This window comes from Podarcis pityusensis (assembly GCF_964106645.2).
Source record: "Podarcis pityusensis genome assembly, chromosome: 7".
Taxonomy (NCBI): domain Eukaryota; kingdom Metazoa; phylum Chordata; class Lepidosauria; order Squamata; family Lacertidae; genus Podarcis; species Podarcis pityusensis.
In genome coordinates this window covers 57,401,313-57,411,153 of record NC_138031.1, presented here as the reverse complement: position 1 = coordinate 57,411,153, position 9,841 = coordinate 57,401,313, and the positions used below count along the sequence as shown (strand labels likewise).

Here is a 9,841-nt window from a genome sequence, read left to right as displayed (position 1 = left end):
GACCTGGATGTGCATTACCTATAGTGTGTGCATCGTTGCATCTCTTGTTTCACAGTCATTGAGAATAAATATGCAGTGTAGTTTGTGTAAATCACATTTAAATTTGTGTAAATTGAAAAAGGCACAATTGCACCCAAGGGAGACAAGCAGAAGAGGACTGCGGCAGAGCACCGTTGTTTTGATCCAGCTTTTATTCCACTGCTGATGCAGTATTTATCTGCAGAACTCTGTGATTTCATTTCATTTTTAACTGCAAAAAGTGGTTTCCCAATGCTAGTTCTTTGGACTCTGTTCAAATTGTGTGAATCCAAGATTCCAGCCATATTTATATTTCGTACCTGACAGTTAAAAGCCATGAACATCCATCTCCCACATCTCACTCTGCTGTTAGAATAATCATGGAACACAATTCGGAAATAATATTACATCCTGCATTTTATTCAATTCCATATGACAAAAATAGGAACCTAGACTAAGACATCCATTTCAATCAGTAGATGTGTCAAGCCAACAAGATTTAATAATAAAAAATATTGGATCTAGGTAACAATTCCCAGGTGGTTCAGGGAGGCTCCTAGCCCTACATGGTATCGCAGTATAAAAATAGTGTCTCTCTTCACCATGCAGAGAGGAATGACCTAACCCTGAATACAAAATGGGGTCAGTCTTACTGTACCTTCATCAGCCATCTTATTTACAACACTTTACATCTCTTTTTAAGTTATGCACATCCTTTAGGGAGAAGAGATAACACTACATGGTACCAAATACTAAACAAAAACAAAAAAAAATTATTTCACACCAGAAATGGACACAGATAAATAAAAACATTCATTTGCTGAAAAACAGCAACATTAAGCCACCTCAGTTTTCTTTGTTTCCCAATTTTGAAACACCCCAAACACAAATGGTGGTCACCGATGGTTGGTGTTATAATATAAGGATGTTTATTTTCTATATATATTCTATATATATATCTATATGTATATATATACACACATACATACCTACATATATATTTGATATATGCATGTATATATGCACATATATATTCTGTGTATCACTGCTGTAGAAAACAGAGCTGTAATAGTTCATTGTTCATTTCAAAACAGAAACAAACTGCTAATAAGTCTTTTAAACTTTTCATTCAATGACACGATGGCAGAAACAGTCCATCCTCTTACAGTAATGTGTTTTTTTTTTGTTGCACAAGAAAGCGATTGTCCTATTTTATTTTTTTCCATCTCAACTGAGAAGACCTCACTGTCTGATTCTTTCTTCAGGGGCATAAAACGTCTTGTGCTGTTTCCCAGCTACCCATAATGTCCCTTGAACAATTTTGTTGGACGGAAGTTCATAGTGTCAGACTCCACCATGCTTGTAATGCACAAAAATGAGGTAGTACACAAAACATTTACTGTTCAAGTTTTGATTTACGCCCCCAGCCTCGCCAACACCCTAGCGTAAGAGTGGAAACATTCCCTTTTGTCACAATTTTAAACAATGCTTTTAAAACAACTGAAAATTATATTTGAATATTCAGAATACATTGTGCTTTGTAGTAAATATCGGAATTATTATTATTATTATTTTAAAAAGAGATCAGTAAGAGTTGGGAATTTACGTTCAAGTTACGACTGATACTTAATATTTTTGTTTTCTGTTTTGCTTTTACATACCAGTGCTATTAAGCAGTCAGCATCCTGCTTTGTGGGTGGGAGTGAAAGAGACAGAACAGATTACAGCAAAATTAAGCCTACACAATGTTTTCTTTAGCCTCTCCTAGGCTTGCTCTGATATCACAGCCCTAAGATTAACATATCAAAGGTCTGTTGGAGGGTGGGCTTATAGAAAAGTTAAATGAATCATTTCGGTTTAAGAAATGGCAGGCCCCATTCTACCCAAGAATCTTGACAGTTCTTAGTGGCTTTCCTGTTTAAAGGAGCACAGATCTCTCCTACTGTTTGACCTTAAAGACAAACACAACAAAATACCCCCCCCCCCATTTTTCCTCAAGCCAAAGTACTATTTATAAAATAGTTTACATCTTTGTTCAAATTCAAATTATAGACAAACCTCCCTAAACATAAAATACTAAAAGTGCAATAGTATAAATTAAGAGTTTGCAACACATTATACAAACACTGCCTTTTTATTGTACTGCCTTTGATAACATGAAATGTTTTATTCACAACTGCTTATAATGTTGTGAATAATATATGGTGATAAGGTTTGTCTGTAACTTGTTTTCCAACCATGAACTGAAGTCCACACTACATTTTTTTTCATTTAATAGAACAACTGTCCACATAGCAGCTACAAATATTTAAATTAAAATGGTTTGTTACTGACAGGTACTTGCACATGAAAAGCATGCTATCTTTCCCAATAAAACTTCACAATTTTGCCTGCATTGAAATAAACCACTTATTTATAGGGAAACAAAACTTGCTTAAAAAAAGAAAGAAAATCACATAGCCAGGTGTATTTTGCAGTACAAAAGCTTCATTTAAGGATGGGGCTAGTATATTGTCTGTTACCCGCATTATCTTTACATTATAAATACTACAGACAAGAATACTGTAATCATACACAGCATTAGGGTACTAAATCACTTATTGAGTGTTAGAGGATTTCTAAAAACATAGTTCAAGTTTCTAGCTAAGTGGAACAAAACCAGCAAAGGAAGAGCTGGACTGAAAATGCCATTGAGAAGCCCCCTTTTACTCAATTGGTGTTGTTTTGTTTTGTTAAAGAACAAAAATTGAAACAATTTAGCTTCCTTCAGTCCCTAATGCAGTTTATCCAATGATTTATCGTTTTACTTAAATTTAAAGAGTTCTGCAGTTCTCGCTAACAGTCAGCTCACTGTTGAAAGCAGTGCCATGCAAATCTTGCAAGACAACTTTTCAGCGGACACGAAGTTATGTATTTCTGCTATGGGGGGGAAAATCTTAAAGGGAACCTAGGCAATTAGGTCACGAAACTAATGCTTAACTCCCAAAACTGTACATGAAAGAACAAATGTTGTGTTGAATAGTGGTCCAACAGTTACTTGTTACTTGAATGCTTTTAATTTATGCCAATCTCTTTATTATCCTCAATAAACCTTGTGAATGGACGGTTGGCTCCAGTTTCAGAACTCGCTTTGTCCAAGCCAATGATGGGAGGGCTACTGCCGGTGCGAGCTTTGTCCATGCCACTGGTAATGTTACTTAAAGACGGAATGGCACTTCCGCCTAAACTTACTGGGAGCTGGGGAATGCCTCCATTCTGTATGACAGAAATTTCATTGTTCTTCATTGCAAGTCCATTAGTAATAGCTGCAGCGTACTGATTCCAAAAATTTGGGTCAACATTCATGGCCCGAGCTGCCAAATCCTTTTGGAACATTTCAGAAAACTTCAGAGCATCACCACCTAACAAAGCCATGGGGTTTTCCACAGAGAGTCGACGGCCACGCCGTGCAGGAGCGTTATTCCACATATGAGTTCCCATGTGAACCTTTAGAGAAAGAACAAAACAAACAAAAGATTGGCAAAATAAGCAAAATTCAAAATGAGCCACACGGCCCATGAAGAGGCTAGTTTTAAAAGCCAATTTTAGTTTTCACATACAATCATTTCAACAACGCTGCTCTTATAAATCACACGCATTTATAACAAAAGGAAGTGCAAAAGTAACGTGCATTTTAACATGCTAAACAAAGGTTAAAAAGAAGCTGGGAAATACTTTATACGAAAGAACAACACGAGAAAGGGTTACTAGGTCCACATGCTATTTGAAAGACTAAAATCTTTTTATCACCTCAAACTTTCAAACAGGGCCGTCTTAAGCATATCTGGCGCCGTGGTGCAAAGACCCCTCCAGCACCCCCCCCCATTTCCAAGAGTTGTCGACCTTTTCCCAAGCCTCTGCGGGGATCGAACCCCTCCCATGGAGGCTTGGGAGGCAAGCTGCACGCCCGCCAGCCATATGGTTGAAGGGGCACGGCTGGCAGGTGTGAAGGGAAACGGGAGGCCGCCGGCAAAGCCGCGCAGCACCCCCACTCGCTGAGAGGCCGGTGCCCTAGCACAACGCACCAGTAAGCCCAATAGGCAAGATGACTCTGCTTCTAAAGCCCTGAACTCCAGCGCTGCTATTTGGCCTCGCAGAACAGCTTTTGATTCAGCAGAGGTGTCTGCTCCCATGAGAGAATGGAGGGCCTTTTTTGCTGATCCCCGTTTCCCATGAAACTCCACCTTCCACTCTGTTCTGGAGGGTGACCCAACCCTCTGGAATAGATTTTGGGGGGTTGCAGTGGGAAAAGGGAATCATCAAAAACACACTTCCTCCTTTGATAAATGGATGCTTCTGTGCGTTCAATAACTATTCCATAAGTTGAAATGGAGCACTGGATTTCATCCCTCCTTTCTCAAACTTGTATTTTATATTAACATATTTGGATTCATGCAAGTTCCAGTTTACTGCAATGCAAATATGCACAGGTTGTCAGATTTAGCCAACCAACCACTAAGGCCCACAGAAAGGTTTATTTTAAAAATGAAAAATATAAAACAAACAAGTCTCCATTTTGATGGAGTCTCCAAGAGCCATTTACAAGCCTATACATGTCTACTCAAAAGTAAGACCCATTCAGTTCAAATGAGCTTACTCCCAAGAAAGTGGGTATTACAATTGTTCCATCAGCACAAGCATTTCAGCTTGGCAGATGGAATGATTTCCCCTCTCTTCCAGTGCATTGTCCTGGAGTTTCTCCCTCCCCCCAGGTTGATTCCAGTCCAATTGTGCTGGCTCCCATTACTGCAACTGTTTAGTTGAATATCTCCCTCAATTATCCCCCCCACCAGCTTATGCTTAATGACCTGGATGCAAACATCCCACGATATGAGGAAAAAGATTGCTGATTCACCTCAATATGAAGCCCTTCATGCCCTCTGAAAAGTAGTTTTAGAAGGCTGGAGACCCTCCCAAGTGGCATTTTGGGGAAATTGGAGGCTATTGACAAGATGGTACTTGTTGAATAAGTAAAAATATGTTTAGTCATATACAGTGGTACCTCGGTTTAAGAACAGTCCGGTTTAAGAACAATTCGGTTTACAAACTATGCAAAACCGGAAATAGTGTCCTGGTTTCAGAACTTTACCTCGGTCTAAGAATGGAAGCCGAATGGTGGAAGGGCACTGGCGGCGGGAGGCCTCATTAGGGAAAGCGTGCCTCGGTTTAAAAACTGTTTTGGTTTAAGAACGGACTTCCGGGATGGATTAAGTTCGTAAACCGAGGTACCACTGTAATGGGATATTTGGATCCAAACCTCGTTTCTTAAATGGCCCCAATCCATCTAATATTAGTTGGGACTGAGTACCATAGAAACTAATAGAAAATGTTGGTAAAAACTAACTTAAGTCATTTGGCTTTATGTGGAGCTTATTCACAATTAATTTTAACTGGATTGGGTCTACTGTCAGTTAAAATGTCTCTCCTTCACTCGTCCCACTAAGCCAGGCATAGGCAAACTCCAGCCCTCCAGACGTTTGGAACTACAATTCCCATCATCCCTGACCACAGGTTCTGTTAGCTAGGGATGATGGGAATTGTAGTCCCAAACATCTGGAGGGCCGGAGTTTGCCTATGCCTGCACTAAGCCATGATTTAGCACTGCATGCATGAGCCAGAATGAACTTGACCAAAGCCCCAGCCTTCCGTGCTCTCATCTCCTTGTCTTATGCACCTAGAAAAGGACATCACCATTACTTTCCTCTAATCTGGACTTGTTGCCCATAAGTCAGAAATTGTGGTTGATCAAAAATTCTGCTAAGTTTCTAAACAAGTCAACTTCAAGCTATAGATGATGAAGCCAACTTGTTTAACCGAAGTTTGTGATCAGCCATGATCCCTGAGTCTCACACAGCAAGGAGGCCAACAAAACATAAGAACCTGAGAGCAAATGCCGGTGAACTAGGCCGTGCAGAAGGAGGAGAGTGAAGAGTGTGCAAGTCCAAGGCTTTTTTCAGGCTCCTTTCTATCTCATGCAAACCCTGCAACTGCATCTCACCTTCTTATGTTTACCTGAACTACATAGGGATAAAAGATGGTGCCACAGTTCTACTTTTAAAATGTTGCTTTTGTGACGTATCAAAAACCTGCCACATCCTTGAACGTTGTAAGCAAGTTAGAAGTCACAATTTGCAACAGGGGCTTCCCGCAGAGCATTTGGTAACCCCAACTGACAGACTCTTAATATGTTAAATTGGCATGATCGGCAGGAAGATTCAAATATAATCTGATGTGACTAGGTTTTTTAAAAAAAGATTACTACTGTCATAAATCTCATGGGTAGTCAGGTTTAACTCAAAGTTTTATTCAAAGTGGACCCCTTGAAATTAATGAATATGACTAAGGAAGCAATCCTATGGATAAGAAGCTAGCATAATGCAAACCAGTGTCAATTTAGACCAGATCCAAACCCTGTCCAGCAGCAGGACTGCTGCTCCTGCTCTAAGCCTGGAAGAAGGAAAGCAAGTATTTACACCGATGAATCTTAAACTGAGCCAGGGTTGGGGACTTAAAACCAGCTGAGCTGGAGATCCACTGCATCCTAAGGAGCTCATCCCAGCAGATCTTGCCATAGGGTTACCCCTGAAATTAAATACATTAATTTCAGTAGGTCTATGCTGAGTAAAACTCAGTTGAATACAACTCATGCTTCTACAGCACACAAGTGTGCTGGGAATCTATAACCTCAGATTTTCAAGAAAAACAGGATCGACATAATATTTGTTTATAGTTGCAGAGTTAACTTCATGGAGCTGGAGTTTGTTTGTTTTTTAATCATTTTTAAAATACCAAAGTATTCTACCACAATCTAAGAATTCAGGAGCCATCAATATAGGGGAAAATGCATGTCTGAAACACACTTTTTTAAAAAAATGGAATAATTTGTATGCACCCACAAAATTTTAGTTCTTACATTGGGTTCAAAATATATAATGTAAGGATGTCACAATATAACCATACTATCCTCATCCCTTGATTTGGGTAAGAAAACACACACACACACAGAATGAGAACACATGAGGTTCAGCACACTGTTAAACTCTCACATTCTTACAATTTAAGTTCTGACATTAAAGATTCCCTTCTTACCTTAAGATTCCCTTTTGTGGTAAAAGCTCTACCACAGATTGTGCAACCAAATGGCTTTTCACCAGTATGGGTGCGCTCGTGTATCTGCAGTGCACTTGCTGAGGAGAAGGTCTTCCCACATGACTGACAGTTGTGCTGTTTGGGAGTCCGGCGTGGCGGTGGTGCCAGCATAGGAGTGATGCCCGGGCTCATCACTGACTGTGGTGCAGCAGGAACCTGGATTCCAGCTGGAAGCGACGGGACCTCGCCCAATGAGATCGGCTTGCTGTGGCCGTTCACTTCCATTTTGATCAGAGTAGGCGCAGTGCTGGTGACCAGGCTAGGAGTGCTTTGGCTGGGACCTAGAGTAAAGTTGGGTTCAAATAACTGAGAAGGCAGCTCTTTTAATTTGTGTGTCAGTAAGTGCTGTTTTAAATTACCCATAGTGGAACACCCACGATTGCAGACTGTACATACAAATGGACGCTCTTTAGTATGGCTGCGGTAGTGAATTTCCAATGCACTCTTACAAGCAAAAGGCTTGCCACAGATATTACAAACAGTACTTTTAAACTTACCACGTTCTCTGTTCAGGAACAGCAGGCTAAAAGGAGCTTCTTCTTTGATGAGTGGCCTTCCCGGGTTGGTGGCTGTCAAATCCAGTGCACCTCCATTTTCAACAGTAGGTGGTGGTGGACTGTCAGGTTTTTCTGTCTTTAATTGTATTTCTTGGTGTTCTTCCTGGTTGCTAAAACCTGGGGATTTTGATCTGAAACTTTCACTGATGCTGTTTTCAGGAGACAGCGCCTGCATGGATGAAGAAGATTCAGACATTGCAGGGCTCCCTGCACTCTGGCTCTCCAGATCTCCAACAGCGGATGAGGAATCGTTGCTTAAATGGTCACTTTCCCCTGACCCATTTTCTAATGATTTCAGATTGGTCAACTGTTGACAGTTCATGACAGAATCAATCATTTTCATTTGATTTTCCAGAGCAGTAATGCTAGAAATTACAGATGGGGGGGAAGGTGGGCATGAAGTGGAATAAGGTAGGAGTGGTTTGGAGGAGTCACTTGTGTTGTCTTTTAACTCTGGGTCCTCTTCCATGGAATTTTCATCAATGTCATCATCATAGTTGCTGAGCGTTTCTGCGTTCTTTTCATCAAAGGAAAGCTCCGAGTCCATAGCATCTTGGAAGCCCTCTGGTAATGGCGTGTTTGGAATTTGCCCACCCATGTGCATACGAATATGCTGCTGAAGAACAACAGCATTTGTAAATTTCTTCTGACAAATGGGACACGAATGCTGTACTCTAAGTGGTGGCTTCGCTCGATGAACTCCAAAATGTGTTTTTAGATTGCCTTTTGTAGTGAATGCACGTCCACAAATTTTGCATTTAAATGGTCTTTCTCCTGTATGGGTTCTGTAATGCATCTTGAGAGCACTCTGACAACTGAGCACACGGTGACAAATGACACATTGATTTGGATCTGTCATCTTCTTATCGATGTTCTCTACGAGCTGTTGCAGTTTTGAGGTTTCTGATGTTTGCATAGAGTCTAGTAGACCACCAAATGGAAACTTAGCCTTGAATTGATCAGACAATGCTGGAAGAACAGGGTTCGGGATGCTTGTGGAGATGCCGTCCGTAACAGCGTTAGGAACTGGAGATGGGGGTACTGCAGAAACCTGCCCACTTAGAGAATTTTCTCCTAGCCTTGCATTTGTCACAGGAATGTTGACAGGTTCCGTTTTAGTCATAGCTGAACCACTATGGATTGGTTGTGGGGATTCTGCAGACAAAGGAATGCCTGACTCAGAGTTGTTTAGGCTTGGGGATAAGGAAGTGCATTCGCTTGGCGCAGGGGATGGCCTTTGGGGTGACCTGCTCATAGGAGTAATACTTGGGGAATCTCCATAGCTGCTCACCCCTGGTATTGTTGGAGGAAGCTGCAACCCAATTGAAGCTGGAACGGTTGGTAACACAGGCTTGCTATCCAACCATGTAGTAACTGGCTTTTCGGGTGGCAACGACATTCCGTACGGAATCCCAGAACAAGTGGGAACATTGTCGAGGTATTCTGGGACCGGATATGGATTCATCTGAATATGTGGATACTTCTCCTTATGCCTTTGAAAATGGACTTTCAAATTGCCTTTCGTAGAAAACCGATTCCCACATATGTTACACTTAAAGGGTCTTTCTCCGGTGTGCGAGCGCAAGTGTATCTGCAGAGCACTGTCACTCCCAAAGACCTTGGCACAAAACCTACACTTATGTTTGAAAAAGGGATCCTCAGAACTTGTCTTGGGTTCAAACACAGATACATTTGGTGGCTTCCCTTTGCGGTGCTTCATAAGAGCAGACAGAGGATCCAATGCATTAGCAGTCGCAGCGATGCTAACCAGTGGGTTGGGGAAAATTACACTACTGGATGACGTCTGAGGTAGAAGTGGGTTTGGCAGGCTGGAAGCTGAGGTGAGGAGATTTCCAGGTCCTATTGAAGGTGGAGTTGGAGTATTTTGGGGCTGGGAACAGCTGCTAGTACTATTTGACACAGAAACGGGTGTTAATGAAGCAGTGATTGCATTAGAACAGGACGGTGTGCTTGACTCATTGGGGGCAGAAGAACCGTTGCTTGACATGTTCGGGGTGCTTGCGCCCGACGTAGGCCTTGAAATGTGCTGAGAGCTCTCAAAGGCAGTTGGTGGGTTG

General features: G+C 41.4%; 1 protein-coding gene across 3 annotated transcripts in view; it reads right to left on the bottom strand.

Moving 5' to 3' along the window:
* Window positions 1-417: 417 nt before the first annotated feature.
* The window catches only part of SALL3 (spalt like transcription factor 3), a 24,899-nt gene continuing 15,475 nt past the window's right edge, over window positions 418-9,841 (bottom strand). For 2 of the 3 annotated variants that reach the window (XM_081013156.1, XM_081013157.1), the window contains exons 2-4: window positions 7,704-9,841; window positions 7,147-7,487; window positions 418-3,504 (exon numbers count right to left, since the gene is read on the bottom strand). The exon at window positions 7,704-9,841 is cut by the window's right edge. In XM_081013156.1, the coding sequence (XP_080869282.1) occupies window positions 3,073-3,504; window positions 7,147-7,487; window positions 7,704-9,841 (2,911 nt within the window). In that variant the 3' untranslated portion in view covers window positions 418-3,072. Of the gene's footprint in view, window positions 3,505-7,146 lie in introns of all 3 variants that reach the window. The other variant, XM_081013155.1, reaches the window with a different exon arrangement.